The 17,541-nt window shown below is 30.5% G+C and overlaps 5 protein-coding genes across 5 annotated transcripts; 2 read left to right on the top strand and 3 right to left on the bottom strand.

The window, feature by feature from the left end:
* Positions 1-88: 88 nt before the first annotated feature.
* LOC132952966 (uncharacterized) lies at positions 89-3,337 on the bottom strand. Its single transcript, XM_061025498.1, has 2 exons — positions 2,698-3,337; positions 89-1,645 (listed from the first exon to the last, which is right to left on the bottom strand). The coding sequence occupies exons 1-2, from the start codon at positions 3,128-3,130 to the stop codon at positions 252-254; spliced, it is 1,827 nt and encodes a 608-aa protein (XP_060881481.1). The 5' UTR covers positions 3,131-3,337; the 3' UTR covers positions 89-251.
* A 266-nt stretch (positions 3,338-3,603) lies between these two features.
* LOC132952967 (nucleolar GTP-binding protein 2) lies at positions 3,604-6,621 on the top strand. Its single transcript, XM_061025499.1, has 2 exons — positions 3,604-3,849; positions 4,817-6,621. The coding sequence occupies exon 2, from the start codon at positions 4,823-4,825 to the stop codon at positions 6,578-6,580; it is 1,758 nt and encodes a 585-aa protein (XP_060881482.1). The 5' UTR covers positions 3,604-3,849; positions 4,817-4,822; the 3' UTR covers positions 6,581-6,621.
* A 732-nt stretch (positions 6,622-7,353) lies between these two features.
* Positions 7,354-12,489, bottom strand: LOC132952968 (traB domain-containing protein-like). Its single transcript, XM_061025500.1, has 8 exons — positions 11,967-12,489; positions 11,789-11,900; positions 10,792-10,928; positions 10,565-10,704; positions 10,309-10,499; positions 10,121-10,220; positions 9,721-9,938; positions 7,354-8,450 (listed from the first exon to the last, which is right to left on the bottom strand). The coding sequence occupies exons 1-7, from the start codon at positions 12,087-12,089 to the stop codon at positions 9,755-9,757; spliced, it is 987 nt and encodes a 328-aa protein (XP_060881483.1). The 5' UTR covers positions 12,090-12,489; the 3' UTR covers positions 7,354-8,450; positions 9,721-9,754.
* LOC132953052 (probable histone-lysine N-methyltransferase set-23) lies at positions 7,652-8,413 on the bottom strand. Its single transcript, XM_061025601.1, has one exon. The coding sequence runs from the start codon at positions 8,411-8,413 to the stop codon at positions 7,652-7,654; it is 762 nt and encodes a 253-aa protein (XP_060881584.1).
* A 928-nt stretch (positions 12,490-13,417) lies between the features above and the next one.
* Positions 13,418-14,305, top strand: LOC132953053 (uncharacterized). The gene has a single exon (XM_061025602.1). The coding sequence runs from the start codon at positions 13,418-13,420 to the stop codon at positions 14,303-14,305; it is 888 nt and encodes a 295-aa protein (XP_060881585.1).
* The last annotated feature ends 3,236 nt before the right edge of the window (positions 14,306-17,541 follow it).

Here is a 17,541-nt window from a genome sequence, read left to right on the forward strand (position 1 = left end):
TTACTTTATTTGAGTGACACTAATATAATTGGTTCACAAATTAAGTAATTCAAATACAAAATTCAAAATAACACTATATTTAATGGATTTAAAATTTAGTTATTTACATGATATAAGTCTTATTGATGCAATATTTATTCATGTAACATTTTAAACACAGTTTAAATAACATAATAAACTTCAATATTTTTTTCTGGTAACATAGTTTGTACTACTTCATTTCTTTTTTGAGTAGCATTTTCTAATAAATCTCAGCCTAAATTACATGATATATTGGTAATTTGTTTCTCCAAGTTTTCTAATAAATCACTGTTATTACATTCATCAATTTTTTGTAATGTATTCATCATCAATTTTTTCAATCTTGTTTTTACACTCTTAAGGTTTTCTGCTTTCATATTCAGTTTATATATGTCATTATTTTCTGAGTGATCGCATAATTTAACATTTTTAATAGATTGTTGTAAAATAGAAGATTCTTTGCAATTTCGAGTATATTTTGTATGATCTTGGTTTTCATTTTTAATAGGTTGTGAATTAAGAGGTTCTGTGCATTTTTGAGTATACTTTGAATGATCTTGGTTTCTATTTTTAATGAGTTGTTGTAAATTAGGAGGTTCTGTGCATTTTTGAGTATACTTTGTATGATCTTGGTTTCCATTTTTAATAAGTTGTTGTGAATTAGGAGGTTCTGTGCAATTTTGAGTATACTTTGTATGATCTTGGTTTCCATATAAATGTCTTTCCCTATGATCTTCATTTTGATAAGTCTCTGGATTTGCTTGAAATATTACAGTTAAATGAACATGTTCGCAAATAATTTTTTTTGATAAAAAGTCTGAGCATGTACAAGAGTATGCATGGTAACAAATATTACAATAGTTACAATAAGAATTACAATCATTAGCAGAACATGATACCATGTAATTTTTAGTTACATTATAAACTTCTTGATTATAATTATTTGAAGAAAATGTTGAAACTAAAACATTTCCCATAGAAATTCTCCAAACATTTTCATGAATTTGGCTCACAAAAGATAATGCAAGTTGAGAAGAAATAAAATGTCTTTTATTAGCCTCTGTCGTATTTGTTAATGAGTCTTTAACGGGAGGTTCAGTTGCTTCTTGAACCAGTTCATAATTTGTTTTATTTTTTGATGGTTGCATTTTTGGCAATATAGTATTAACATTATACTTTTTTGAAATGTTTAATATATCTCTTCGTTTTATTAAATGCTTTCGTTCAGTTTGTTTAGATAATCGATCTTCTTTAAATGATGACAATATATCTTTAATATTAACACCTTGTAATAATTTAGAAGCTATTTCTTGTTTATCACTTTTAGGGATTCGTAAATGTATAAGTTCAGCGTCATGTCCATAATGTGTATGGTGTATAACAGCTTGAACAGTTCCATCAATTTTATTTACAGTTAGAGTTATTGAAGATGTACAATTATTATTTATTTTAAGAATTCCTTGAGATTTTAACTTTCGTCTTCGACTTTGTAATGCACTCTGGTAACTACCTGAACGGTTGCAATACCAATATTCTACTCTACGTGCACTACGTGTTAAATTTTTGCGATGGTAGAAGCAACTGCAAGTTTCTGATTCATAAGTAATTTTCCAATTTAAAAAGTCTGAAAATAATATATTATTAAATTAATAATAAAATATAATTTAATTCATAACTAAATATTATTTAATATTTTCCTCTCATTTGATTTTGTAAATAAATTATTAAAAATATGATGCAACAGTGTACAGTTCAATCAACAAGCCAATCAACAATATAGATAAACGGAGAAAAAAAAGTTCAAAAAACAAAAATCTCAAGTACTATAAATATGCCCTTTATGTAGGCTTATTGAGCGTGCTAAAAATCAAAATTTGAACAGATTAATTATAATTATAATTTTTATTATAAGATTCATGTTTTAGAAATAATATTTTTAGAAACTCGAGAAAATTGACACCTTACTCGACACCTTGTATCTAATGTATTATGTTGTATATAATAAACAACAAAGCTAGAAAAAAAATAATTTAGATTTAAGTTTAGAAGCAACTATGTAAGTAAAATATATAATAATTATAATAATTACTATGTAAGTATAATATATGATAAACCTAAACTGTATATAATATCCTCTAAAATTGTATTATAAGTATGCTATAAAAAAGGTACTGCCTAATTTGCTAAATTGTTATTACTGATTTGCATATTATAGAGGGATGTCTACTGCGTTGTAAACATTATAACAGCTCAAATCTATGTGGTAGATACTTGAATCTATTAGCTGATTTTAATATGGTACAACCCATACCATGTACAAAATGTGATATTTCTGCAACAGGTAACTTGGAGGTAAAATTTGTGTGATATATGATGCGGAAAATTAAACATGGTAGGTAGTTGTATGGGTATATTATGAATTAAAATGAAGCTTGTTGACTTTCAGCCCTCTTGGACTTAGTTTGCGAACGCTATGGCCCCAGTACAGTAAATTAGACCAATATTATATTATCTGATAAGCTTCATAAACTAGTATTTTGCATCTATTATCTCTGTGATTTGTAATGGAAAATATTTAAAACATTTGAACCATTAAATACTAGTAAGTAAATAACAATTATGTACCTAATTAAGTTTTCAATAAAAAATAAAACTGAAAATATCCATATAATTTACCAGAATATGTATCAAATTTTTTGTCCTCAACATCAAATTGTATATGGTGCTTCTCATTTAAATGTTGTCGAAAGTCTCTTATGTACTTGAACGTCAATAAACATCCAGGTTCATTACATTTAGTTTTGCCAGTTACAACCTGTTGTTTAGGACGTAGTTGACACTTTTTTATATGTCTGTAATAACCTCCTTTAGACAGAAAACTCTTTTCACACCCACATTTGAATCGTTCAGTTGATCGGACGTTATTAGGGTTTTGATTACCATCTATATAAACGAGTTCACATTTAGAAACTGGATACTGCAAAAAACATTTTTCGCCGGGGTTTTGGGCATATTCGCAAAGTCTGATATGTTTGACTAGTTGATGTTTTTGGCTGTAAGATTGATCACAAACACAAAAATATTGTGTAACAAATTTGTTTTTAGACATTTAAATTTTAAACTATAACTTTAGTGGTGTATAATAAAAGCAGACCTTGATTTTACAATTAGAAAATTTGATTTGTAATTTTTAAATCACTCATGTTAAATGTCAATAACTAACTATTTAGTAATTATTTTAATTCAAATAATTATTAACTTGAACTTATTAGTTAAGAATTTGGATTTAAATTTTATCATTATTCAAACATTCAATAGATAAAAAAGCTAACCGCTGTTATCATCTATTCTGTTTTCCTATTATAATCTTATTTACATTTATTTCAATGCATATTTTCATAATTGTAAGATCTTTAGTTATATTAGCTTCTTACTATTACTATAAAATGTAGTAAGTAAATTGTAACTTGTAAGGTCAAATTTTGCAAGTAAATACTAATTTTTTAAAATGTATAATCTATCTTTTGTACTAATATCATATATATATCTATCATAATAGATAGTACTATCACAGTAATACCACAGAATAATTTAATACGATAAGGTCGTCGATTACTCGACGTGCCTCGTGCTCACAAATCACAGGCCACACTAGCACTACTGCAGCACTATAGATACTATTTCGTAGAAAAAGATTAAACTACTTACTGGCTATAGTGGCTACTACTACCGCCTTCCAGTGTCCACTGTCTAGTAGTTAGTAATTATATAGTTATTAACAATATTAACTAATAAGAGAATTACAAGAACATACAAGAAATAAAAAAAGTAAGTAACAATATAAAAAATTAAATTTATATATTATAAATAAATACTTTACATCTCCAGATTTGTGAACTATTACGTACATATTTGACCAATACACAATCATTTTATAACACCTAACCTTTTTATTTTGCTTTCTGCTCTAAAAATTAGTGTTGATTCCTTCCCCTTGAAAATCATTGGTAGGTATACCCGTAAACCTATTAACCAATTTATAATACTAATTTAAATATTTAGTTAATAAGTCTATGGGTGTACCTACATGTATTTTTACATTTTTTTCTTCAAATATTTGATCCTAGGAAATGCTTATACCTATAGTTAATATAGGTACTTAAATACTTTCATGTTGATCTATTGATTTTGGGTGTTAATCAAGTCTGCCATCCTTATTTATTTTTCAAAATTCATCATTTAATTGTATCCTTCTGTCATGTCAACTGTAATTAATTTGGTTAATTATCCGTTCTAATACAAATCCCAATCTTCTGGTCTTGTTGAACATATTCTCTTTCCCAAGACTTCTTCAACTTTTCTTCTTTCCCGATTTTTCTTATTAGGATTTGACTTATCAATTACTTATACGATAGGCATTATGTATTATCAAAGTTTTCTACACAACTTACTTACTTAGTTTTAGCAATTTGTTTTTATAAAATTGATCAAAATATGGTTTTTTTTTTAAATTATAACAAACAATTAAATTTAGTTAAGCAGATAAACAATGAACTGATGTCATACAGTTACTGTAAAGCACAGATGACAAATAGGTAAATTTAAGATTCTTATGAGGACCTTTGTCTAACTAATTTAATTCAAAATCAATTTTTATAACCTTAGGAATTTATTAATTGCAATAAATAGAGGTACACACATTACATATACACGATATATATAGGCCTAAAAATATAAAGTCTAATAACTAATACACAATTGATTTATTGAATACTAATTTAATATATTTTTGTAGGTAAAAATGGCTAAAACAAGCTCCGCTACTAAGGCGCCTAGAACTCAAGGGTTCAATAGGTCTGCCCATAGTATGAATCCAGAACGTAAAACTGAAAATCTCAAGGGTGTAGCAAAGGTGAGAACAAAAGCTACCATAAAAAGATTGCAAATGTATAGAAACTTCAAAGCCAAACGAGATAGGAAAGGTAAAATCATTCATGCAGCACCATTTCAAGGTTGGTTACCATGTGGTGCTCAGGCTCGTGTAGAACCTAATCGTAAATGGTTTGACAATACTAGAGTCATTGGGCAAAATGCTTTACAAAAATTTCAAGAAGAATTAGGTAAAGCAGTTAAAAACCCATATGATATAATTATGAAACCTACTGGATTGCCAATTACCCTTTTAAATGAAAAAAAAAAACATGAACGCGTACATATTCTTGAAACTGAAAGTTTTGAAAGTGTCTTTGGTTCAAAAAAAACGCGCAAGCGTCCAAATATATTGGTAAGGGATGAACAACAATTATCGGAAACTGTAAATTCTATCAATGAGTCATATTCAGATGACAAAGATTTGGACTTGGAAAGAGAGGATACAGGAGAAAGAACTGCTCCTCGAGATTGGATAATGGCTGCTGGTCAAAGTAGACGTATTTGGGGTGAATTGTATAAGGTAATTGACTCATCAGATGTTGTTGTAATGGTTTTGGACGTAAGAGACCCTACTGGAACACGCTGTCCTCATATTGAGAACTTTTTAAAAAGGGAAAAACCTCATAAGCATTTAATATTTGTATTAAACAAAGTCGATCTAGTACCTGTTTGGGTTACTCAGAGGTGGGTTGCTATTCTTAGTTCTGAATATCCAACTGTAGCATTTCATGCTTCACTTACTCATCCTTTTGGAAAAGGTGCTGTGATTAATTTAATGCGACAGTTCACAAAATTACATTCTGAACGTAAACAAATCAGTGTTGGTTTCATAGGATATCCCAATGTTGGTAAGAGTTCTGTCATCAATGCTTTACGATCTAAAAAAGTTTGTAAAGTAGCTCCAATTGCTGGTGAAACTAAAGTTTGGCAGTACATAACATTAATGAAAAGGATATTTCTCATTGACTGCCCGGGAGTAGTATACGATGCCGCTAATTTAGAAACAGATACGGAAAAAGTATTAAAGGGTGTTGTTAGAGTTGAGCTTGTGCCAGATCCAGAACAATATATACCACCTTTAATGGAACGAGTAAAAGCTGAGCATTTGTCTAAAACTTATGGAATAGAAAGTTGGGAGGATAGTGAAGACTTCTTATCGCAGTTAGGTATAAAATCTGGTAAATTGTTAAAAGGTGGTGATGCAGACTTAGCCTTATGTGCTAGAATGGTATTAAATGATTGGCAAAGAGGAAAAATTCCTTATTATAAACCACCACCTGGTTTCGAAGAACCTCTATCAGCTATTGATCAAGAACCAATAACTAAGAGAACTGATTTGAATGTTGCTGTAGAAAATGATTCTGATGATGAAACTGTAAATACTCCTTTACCCACTAAAGAAGATGAAAATGCTACTTCAACTGATAGCGATGAGGAAGAAGAGAAAAAGAGAGAAAAAGAAGAAAAACTGCAAGAAGCACACGAGGCTTATATCAGTAGTCTTACAAGTAAACAAAAAAGAAGCTTAATGTTACGAAATAAAAAGAAAAAGGTTGGAAGTGATTTTTATGATGTTACAAATGTTAAAAATCGTAATAGAGATCGTAAGATTCCAAAAACCAAATAAAATGAACTTTTGTTTAAAATATATTATGTTTTTCATACTAAGTTGTGTTATATTTTTCATTTAAATTTAATATCTATAGAAATTGGATTCCACTTGTAATCATGTATATGCAAAGAGGGTACTTCTATTAAAATAATTAACTTTTTTTTTTCCCCCGGTTTAATCGAGAGCCGGAGAAGGAACTGTTGCTCACATTGCTTCTTCTCTGGATTAAAATAATTAACTAATAGGTATTCAAGTCATGTTTAGTATTTTACTTAATAATGTAATAAAACATCTGCTGGAAAAACTTAATTTATTTCAAGAAAAATTATCTATACTCTGTTCAAAATAAGAATAGCCTTTGGCAGCCAGCTTGTGTGCAGGGACTTGGGCTATACAACACAGCAGGTATATAGATTAGTGACTTGGTAGGAGTGGCAAACGGGTGTTACCTGACTGCCGCCTCAGAGGTCTATTCTTATTTTGAAGAGAGTATAGTAATTAATGTATAAAATGTGAGTTTAGTTAGAAATTCATTGATAATAAAACTATTAAGTATAATTTAAGACTAAAAGCATTGAGTATAGATAGTATAGATACTCAATGCTAAAAGTCATATAAGTACATTTAATAATTACAGTGAATGTATTCAATGGATAGAGAAGGAAATTGGTTTGTATGATCATTTTGGTTTTGGAGCACTTTTATCACAAAAGTTACACATTAATTAAAAATAAATGGAAATAATTTAAAAACAAACAATTACCTACTAGATAATAGGTATGTTAGAATAAAAATGAAAGAAATCTATATTTTAAAAATCATTGTAAATACAAAATACAATATTATTTACAAAATAAAATTAACATCCAAATTTAATAATAAAAATTAACTAATTTTGCTACATAAATGATTATCCAACCAATAGTTGGCATGCTTTAAACTTAAAATATCTGACTTACATTTTATTTTATTTTTCACTCAGGAATGTTAAATTAATAATTATAAATATTATATTCTTATATTTAAGTATTTAACTATCATTAAAGAATATATATTATATACACAACTGCTTAAATATACTTAACATTAAAATAACCCTGTTTTACGAGGTAAAAAACTGTTACAACTAAGTGATTCACATAAGCATTTAACTTCGGACAAATTATTTTGAGGGCGAGATCCTTCACCTCCGTAATGATATGTAATTTCTTCATTACACTGAATATCTTTTATTGCAAAAATTGCTAGCCTTGGAATTAACGAATCAACCCGCACTGGCACAATCATACAATTGGGTTCGCAACTATGGTTAATATATCGACCAATATTTCCAATAATGGTAGAATCGATTACGGTTGTAGTTACATTTCCAGAAAAGTGTTCGTTTATCACAAATATATAATTTTCGTGATCTAAATTAGAACGTCTCTCTGCTTCAGTTAAATCAATTATTTCTCCAGCATATTCACAAACAAATTGCCCTCTTTCGATATAAAAATTGGTATATAATCCATAGCCTTTGCTGCACTGAGAAATGCGCAAACCAATTCTTGGTCCAAGTTGAACAATTCGATTTTGACACGAAGTACACTTACATAAATCATTACATTCATAAATAAACCTATTAATTGAAATTAGTTTACCAAAATTGTCATAATTATTATAGCCAGCTGAACTAATGCATTCGCAACTTGGTGTTTGACACAAATTGGTACAATTACACATTTGATTGGGACAGCTGTTTAAATCATTCATATTACAACCGGGTCCCGGAATGTTTGTTGAAGAATATATAAGTGAATCATCAATATGATCATAATTATCTTCGCTTTGATTATTACTAAACATTATTAGAACAGTTGTATTTGCAATTTATTATTTATAACTGAAACAAAAATAAGAAGGTAATTATTAAAAAAAAAAAGAAGTACATATTTGTATACACCAAATTACAAAAAAGGAAACACTTAAGATCCACAATGGTCCAATAGTGTAGTACAGTTTTATTCTAGATCCTATACCTTAATGGTTTTTGAACTATGAAGTAAAATTTCAAAACTCTAAGCTAACATTGACCAATGATGTTTGTTTAGTTTAATTGTTCAACAAATAAGGAAAAAATGTAGTTTGTATTTTTATTAGTTTACAAGAAGGGAGAAAGTGACTGCTGTGTGAGACAGCATACAATTTATTTAAATTCGATTATGTATACTAATTAATATTTTATATATTTAATATCAAGTAAGTAAGTAGTTATTTTTTGGTGGGTAATTGCTCCAAAAAATTAAGTAAGCGGGTAATATTTGTGAATCTTCAAAATATATTGATATCTTATATTTTATACATAGATTAAATAGGTATAAATTCAGTAGTTAAAATTAGAACATCGCCAATTACAGTGCCTTATGATTAAAAATAAATGATAAATACAATGATAAATATTATTGTGTACCTAAGTAAGTCCGTGCTAACCTTCATTGACGCTCTAATAATATTTAGCACCCCTATTTAAACATCTGTTATAACTTAAAATGTTACAACTTCTGCCGCCCTTAGGCACTTACCCCATTTGCTACGGATCTGTACCCAAGTTAAATTGATAACTTTAAAAAATATGAAAAAAGTTACACTGTATTCCATATGTTCTACTTTTATTATTGAAGTATTGAGCTTTACTGATACAGTTAAATCTTAATTATAAAATTTGATTTATTAGACTAAAACATAATAATATTCAGAAATTGTTCATATTTCAATATTTTGAACTATTGTGAAACGGTTAGGAAGTATAAAAGCCTAAAAAATTTCATCCCATTTCAACATTACACACATTAAGGACTGTCCAAATTTAGTTTACATATAGTATAATATAAGTTATGACTTTATGAGTATGTAAAATATTAATATTTGAAAATGCTCATAATTCACTTCAAAATTTAAATATCGTAAAAAACCAAAGAAAGAACACAGATAATGTTCTTACATTTAAATTTGATTATAGGTCAATTTACTCTCTTATTTATTTAAGCTAACAATAAAAAATTGGAGCCGCTGGACGATAATTAGACGAAGACAATATTATATTTTCGGGTAAGATGTACTCTTAAAAAACTAATATAGTGATATAGACATTCAAAGTTGATTCCTATACATACCATAAAATATAATGGAATGATGATTTTTTATAGTTTATTGTAATTTTATAAATTTTCCTTGAACAAGAGAAGTAGAAGTAGAAGTAACTGCTTCATAAGCCATTTTTGATAGTGATCTTACACCAGGGATCTTTGAGACACCCCATAAAAGTAAACCATAGGCAGAAACTTTGATGACAACTTTAATAACTTTGCTACTTCTTGATTGAGGTGGAATTCTAAACAAAAATATATATATCAACATTTTAGATTTCAGACTAAAATATTTTTCTTAAATTTAATAATTGTGTACAACACCAGATACTTTTATTTAATTTTAGTAGTACAGTAAAATTTGTATATGCTGTTAAAAATTATTTGCTTACACAAATTCATGTAATAAAATCAACTAATAACTTACATAATTAGTTCTGCAATTTGCTCATCAGCAATTTTTTCCCAATATTTTTTAATACCAGCAACGTGACCTAATCCAACTACGCCAACAATAACTTGAGGTCCTATTTTAAGTTATATTTACTATTATTGTTATCATTCAAACATTTATAAATTAACAAGAAACAATTTTGCATTTATTCTATTACTAACTTGAATTAAATATATTAGGCTTATTGCCAGTTTTTTCAATTACAAATCCAGCGCAATTTTGTAAACTATAAGTTAAAAACTTATCTCTTTCATCAACTATTACTCTCTCCAACTCTGGATAATCAGCAGCCATTTCATGCATTAAAGTTTCTAGTAAGTCCTTGTTTTTAAATTTTTCGACATCTTCTTTTCTATTTGTAATAAATTTTTTTAAGTTTATAAATTATAATTGATAAAAAGTAATATGAAAACTTACGTAATTTTAAAATCCGCAGTAAATAACAAGTGAGCCAGAAGTTTAATGCTTTTTGGCCAGCTCAACATTGAAATCACTCTTTTTATAGTGATATCAACTGGTCTATCACCTAGATAAATGTGGCTGTTATATTTTTTAGCCTAAATTTTAATTTGGAAAAAAATATAAATATAAATATACATGTAATAATGTAAACCATAATAGGAAAAATTGTATGAAATTAATACTTCAATGACAGCTCTACGAAATTCACCACCTGGTATCATGCCAAGATCACGAGATATATTTGCTGATATATTTATCATCAGTTGATAAAATATACCTTGAGTAAGGCCTAATTTTTTAATTGACCCTTTCAAATCTTCTATAAAAATCAAAAACCAAATTATAAATTTTTATTAGTTGCGTTATTTCAAATCATAACAAAGTATTCGGTGTTAATTATATATTATGTTTTTTATCTTGAGGGGTGGACAGGGATGGTATATGCACTAATACAAACTTATACAAAGATAATTGATAAGTGACATTTATTTTTATTATAAACGGATATTTTTGGAATATGTAACTTTAACAATGTAATTATTTTAATTATTTACTATTATACAATGATTTTGTTCAATCAACTAAATATTATGTATGTTTATCTGGTCATCTGGACACCCTTCTAATTACTCTTAAAATCTAGACCCCTTCCTAAAATTAATAAATTTTTTGACTCATATTATTATTGTATGTGGACTAATTATTATTTTATTTTCAATATTTTTTTCTGTTGGCAATGCATTATCTGTGTTTATTTATTAACCCCCCAGAAAAAAGTTATACCCCCCCAAAAATATATTTTTACTTCCTTTCATTATTTACCTATGGCATACCACCTTGAAAATTCGGTCGACAGCCGTATTGTGTATTTGTATTAGATATAATTTATACATATTTATTAAATTATACATTTTTACTATACTGTATTACTAGTTATGTTGCTACTTGCTTGTAAAATAACAATCCATAAGAAATTAAAAAAATATCAGACATTTTTTTTTTTTGTAATGAGAAAGTATCATAGACACATCTATTTGAAAAGTAAAGTAATTTATCAAACACTAGACTCAAATGTCTACCATACATTAAAACATAAGGCGGTCAAAACTTTGGACTCGGTTTCAAGATATTTTTTAGTTATGTAGCGTTTAAGTAAAAATGAATCAATAATATAAATACCTAATGTAATGCCTGAAACATTGGCAATAGTGGATTCATCGATTGTTAATATGCTATTCCGGTTATAGCATAATTCTATCACAACAACATCTGGTTTGACTGCATTTATTACCTGTTACATAAAAAAACAATAATATAAGTAAATATATTATATTTTATATTTTATATCTTATTATACTTGAGCGACATCTTCTTGGCTCTCTTCACTAAAATGAGCAGTACCAACAAGATAAACTACAGAACCATTTGATGATTTTAGTACTGTGACAGTGTCTGGAAAAATAACTTGATTGTCTACCATTTCAAATGTTTTTAGTAACTCGAATAAAAATTAAAATAAAAATTAAACGTAATTGTTAATGTTGAAATGAAATGACAAAATTAAAATATTACATCAGTTGAAATTCTTTAGGCTTAGTCAACAAGGTAATTTACTAAAATGTTAATGTTGTGACGAATTGTTAATATAATCACCTTTTTACTGTTTAAACGTTTAGTAGGTAGGTTCATATATTAAAGAATAGTCTACTAACTTACTAATTTAGAGATTGTTTTTATTTTGAAAAGAATATTATTATCTAATCAGATATCACAAGACACGTAATCAATTCTCAGACAAGATTAAAAAACAAACCATGGTTTAATATCTATCTTCTAAGACCATGGTCCTATTCATGTTTTTATTATCTATGGTTGTGATCCGTGTTTGGCAAAGAACTTCTTAATAAAATATGTCTTGTTACTACGTCGTCTTATATAAGACGTACTTCACGAAAACTGGCGGGTTGCCGCCGTCGTACCCCGGACTTCACCCAGCCTGTAGACAATGGTTCTCATTCTATGCGACCACCTGTTGCGGTCCAGGTCAGCGGCGCGTAACTATATTAGCGCTATTGTTAAATTTCAAATGTTTGGCTCTCCTGCGGACTACATTCCACGTTTATCCGTTTTTGAAAACGTATACAGTAAATAGAGGGGTGTTTTATATTGCTGTTGTATTTGCAGCTGCTTTGGCATCGTGTTTTACGGTTTTCTGTGCATTATAGTTCGTTCAGTGTTGCTGTGTACACTGTGGCTGTCCGTTGAAATACAAATATTTGTTTCAAAACCTCATTTTTTTTACTATTTTTAATATTCTATTTACTATATATATAATTAAAAATGACATTTAAAGATCACGATATCCACAGCCAAAGTAAAAAAATTGTTTATAATGTTTATTTATTTTTTAAAAAACTATCTGAAACAAAAAAACTCGATTCTGATTTTTTTATAAAAACGCAAGACGTCACCGCTGAAGCTTGTGGAATATCAAAACGCTCCATTCAGCGAATATGTTCAGAAGTAAAGAAGAGTAATGAATTACCTGAGACGGGCCCTTCTTTTTCATCTCCACGGAAATTATACAAGAGGCCAAAACTTGTATCGCAGTTGGATGATTTTGATAGTGAGGTAGTTAGAAGGACCGTACATGAATTTTATGACAGGGGTGAGTATCCCACATCACAATTAATACTTAATTCCGTCAAAAGCAAAATAAATTACCCAGGACAAATAACATCTATTCAAAGACTACTAAAAAATTTAAAATTTTCTTATAAAAAATGTAGTGACGGTCGTAAGTTTTTAATGGAGCGTAATGACATAGTGTCCCTTAGATGTAAATTTTTAAGAGAAATTTGTACACTGCGCAAAAATAACGATCTTCGGCAAATAGTATATCTTGACGAGACATGGGTCAATCAAAATCATTCACTAAGTGTCGCATGGCAACATGACACAAATATTGTGGGTCCAAAAATCCCTACTGGAAAAGGTGGGCGTCTTATTGTGGTGCACGCAGGGTGTGCTAAGTACGGGTTCATTCCAAATGCAAAATTGGTTTTCCGGAGTAATACTGGTAATTCTACGGATTACCACAGCCAAATGAATTCAGATGTGTTTAAATCTTGGTTCACCCAAATGTTGAATAATCTTGAAGAACCGTCTGTCGTCATAATGGATAATGCATCATATCATTCAACCCTCATAGACAACTATCCAAAGAGCAATACAAAAAAAGCAGATGTACAGGATTGGTTGACTAAAAAAAATATCAAATTTTCACCATTAGAGACACTAGCTGAACTTAAAATGAGAGTTAAAACTTTAATACCAACCGAAAAAAAATATGAATTGGATCAATTGGCATTAGATATGGGCCATAAAGTTGTTCGACTTCCTCCATATCATTACCAATACAATCCAATTGAGTTGATATGGGCCCAGGTAAAAGGTCAAGTGGCGAAAAACAATACAACTTTTAAAATGTGCGATATAGAACGATTGACTCACGAAGCGTTGGATTCGGTTACCCAACAGGATTGGGAAAAGTGTGTGAGACATGCCGAAGAACTGCAAGACAAGGATAACGAAAAGGAAATTATGAGAGATACTATGTTAGAGCCAATCATTATGACCTTGTTACCAGATGACAGCGATTGGGATGACAGTGACGATGAAGAAAATGTGGAATAGTACTACCAATTTCTGATTTTGTATAATTTTTATTTATATTTTATTCTGTATTTTTTTATTTAAACCTTAACGATGATTATTGAAATTAATTGTAATACAAAATGTTAATTAAAAAAATTATATATTTTTACTTGTATTATTAGGTTAAGTTTTTTGTTTTTTAAGTTTTGATTTTTGTATTTTGTATTTTGTTGGTATATTGTATTGTAAGTCGGTATTCAAGTATTATGTAAAATTATAATTTGAATTTTTACTTTTATTATTATAAACATTTGTCAAGTCCCGCACGGCAAGTCGTCCGTAGCACACGTCCGTTGACCGTCGTGCACGTACACTATCGCCCTTCGCTTATCGCGTCATTAAATTAATGAGTACTAAGTCGAACCGTATTATTCAATATAATTATTATCGTTTTCCGTATATTCCACACGTTTAAAAATAAAAACACAATCCAATCCGCAATCACCGTAGTTGAAACGGCTGTAGGCCGCAACCTGCAACATATTAACTGCTGCACCATGCAACGGAATAACTCAGACACAAATAAATTCAAAAACAATTCGAAATTATCTCCGTTAGTTATAACAAAAACTATCTCCCACAAGACGCAGGACGTAACTTCTACACCTGCCACTTCAGATAACGACCAAGAATGGAATATTGTTGACAACAACAAACGCATAAGGTCACCTAATAACACTACTTCACCTCGCACAAAAAAAACAAACGAGTTGCCAAATTTCTCCTCACCAAACCGTTATTCCCTACTCAACACCGACGAAGAAAATATGGACATCGTAACTAACACAGAAAGCAACGAGTCACCACCACCTCCTCCACCACCAATCTTCTTAACATCTCCGATTAATTACATCACTCTGTGTAAAAACTTAGAACAAATAACAAAAACCGAGGGCTTCCTATGCAAGTCCAACTCAAAAAATATAAAAATAAACCTTCACTCAGCCAGTTCTTACCGTGCCGTTATAGCATTGTTCAACGAGAACAAACTTGAATATCACACGTACCAGACACACGAAGAAAAATCCTACAGAGTCATTATTAGGAATCTGCATCATACAATCCCTACTGATTACATTAAAGATGAAATTGAAAAACATGGTTTTATGGTTAAAAATGCCACTAACATCCTAAAATATCAATCAAAAGAACCCCTTCCACTATTTTTTGTTGACCTAAACCCACCTCCAAACAACCAAGACATCTTCAAGATAAATAATATATGTTTCACTTAAGTCAAATTCGAAGCTCCACACATCAGACGAGATCTAGTCCAATGCCATCGCTGTCAACAGTACGGCCACACTAAATCATATCGCAATCATCTGCCTAAATGCGTCCGATGCGGCGAAAACCATACCTCTGACCAATGCTCCAAATCCAAGGACCTACCTGCAAAATGCGCACTTTGCAGCAAGGCCCACCTGGCAAACTACAGAGGATGCACTGTCCACAAAGACCTCCAACGTTTCCGTAAAAAACAACAACCGATCACCATCTCAAGACTGACTACAGAAAACTCCGACACACCTCAAGCCCAACCCAACAGCCAACCTCCTCCAGGAGCATCACATCTGATCAACGATCCCGAAAGTTCTCTAAATGAACCCAGTGATACCCAGCACTTATCATTCTCACAATTGGTTAAAGGTAATAAATCAAATAAGTTCAAATCAAGCCGCACAAACGACCCACCCTCCGATCAACTATTTACAAACCAACTTACAACTTTCATATCCGAGTTTAAAACTCTAATCTCTCCCCTCATAAAACTTCTTAATCCCTTAATAACCCTTCTTACCTCACAAATAAATAAATTAAGTACCAACAATGGAAACTAACCTAAAACTCAAATTACTCACATGGAACGCAAACGGCATTACACCTCACAAATTAGAACTCCAGACAATCCTCAGTGATCTTAATATAGACATAGCTATGTTGTCCGAATCTCATCTTACTCCGTCAAAATCTATCAAAATACTCGGTTATAAAGTTTATCAAAGCAATCACCCTGACAACACGGCTCACACTGGCTCCTTGATACTTGTTAAGAATAACTTGCCCCATTCCCCTCTTCCTATAATCAGTGAAACTTACATTCAAGCAACAAGCATTCTTGTTCCCGTAAATAAACATATTAATCTGACACTCTCTTCCTCCTACTGCCCCCCAGGACCTAAAATTAGCTCAAATAACTTTATAAATTTCTTCGAATCCCTAGGTAAACATTTTATCGTCGCCGGTGACCTAAACGCCAAACATTCCTCTTGGGGTTGTTTTTCAACTAATACAAGAGGCAGAACCCTTCACAACTCTATAGCTAACTCCAATATAAAAATTCTACCTCCCCCTCACCCCACCTATTGGCCTTCTCATCGGAACAGACGTCCAGATATTCTTGATATCTTTATCACAAAAATACCAAACAACTGCATTACCACGGTCACTAACACTAATGACCTTTCATCTGACCACTCACCTGTTATACTTGAGTTTTAAATACGCTCTGCAAATCCTCCCGCAAATCTCCAAGCTCCTGGAAAAACACACTGGCCTACTTTTCAAAAACTCGTTGAAATTCGCACTCAACTCAACCCATCCTTAAAGTCAAGCGATGATATTGATGAAACAATTCAAAAGCTCGCGACAGACATTCAAGAATGCACGCACTTGGCAACATTCCATAGTCCAACCCACCCTAAAAAATACCCACTCCCGAATCACATAAAATTTCTTCTCCAAGAAAAACGTAAAGCTAGGTCCCGGTGGCAAAGACACAAATTTTAACCTAACCTGGAAATTTTCCGAAATCATACTAATTCCAAAACCCAACAAGCCTCCAGAAAAAGTTACATCATATCGACCCATAAGCTTATTACCAACTCTATCAAAAGTATTCGAAAAGATCTTACTAAAAAGACTCATTCCTCTGGCTACCTCAGCAAACATGATCCCAGATACACAATACGGTTTCAGACCGAACCACTCAACGATCCATCAACTTCATAGAGTAGTCGACACTATATCTTCGTCACTAGAAAAAAAATATTACTGTGCTGCTGTCTTCTTGGACGTAGCGTAAGCGTTCAATAGAGTCTGGTTTGAAGGCCTACTGTTCAAACTAAAAAAATTTCTGCCTGCGCCTTATTACTTACTTATAAAATCGTACCTTAGTGACCGTACTTTCATTGTACGACAGAAATCATGCTACT

Source organism: Metopolophium dirhodum, chromosome 9, assembly GCF_019925205.1.
Source record: "Metopolophium dirhodum isolate CAU chromosome 9, ASM1992520v1, whole genome shotgun sequence".
NCBI lineage: Eukaryota > Metazoa > Arthropoda > Insecta > Hemiptera > Aphididae > Metopolophium > Metopolophium dirhodum.

Coding starts and splice junctions, on each gene's coding strand:
- LOC132952966 (XM_061025498.1), bottom strand. CDS start 3,130: ATGTCTAAAAACAAATTTGTTACACAATATTTTTGTGTTTGTGATCAA. Junction 1,646..2,697: donor AAAATTTGATACATATTCTG/GTAAATTATATG, acceptor TATTATTTTCAG/ACTTTTTAAATTGGAAAATT.
- LOC132952967 (XM_061025499.1), top strand. CDS start 4,823: ATGGCTAAAACAAGCTCCGCTACTAAGGCGCCTAGAACTCAAGGGTTC.
- LOC132953052 (XM_061025601.1), bottom strand. CDS start 8,413: ATGTTTAGTAATAATCAAAGCGAAGATAATTATGATCATATTGATGAT.
- LOC132952968 (XM_061025500.1), bottom strand. CDS start 12,089: ATGGTAGACAATCAAGTTATTTTTCCAGACACTGTCACAGTACTAAAA. Junction 11,901..11,966: donor GCCAAGAAGATGTCGCTCAA/GTATAATAAGAT, acceptor TTTATGTAACAG/GTAATAAATGCAGTCAAACC. Junction 10,500..10,564: donor ACTGCGGATTTTAAAATTAC/GTAAGTTTTCAT, acceptor TATTACAAATAG/AAAAGAAGATGTCGAAAAAT.
- LOC132953053 (XM_061025602.1), top strand. CDS start 13,418: ATGGAGCGTAATGACATAGTGTCCCTTAGATGTAAATTTTTAAGAGAA.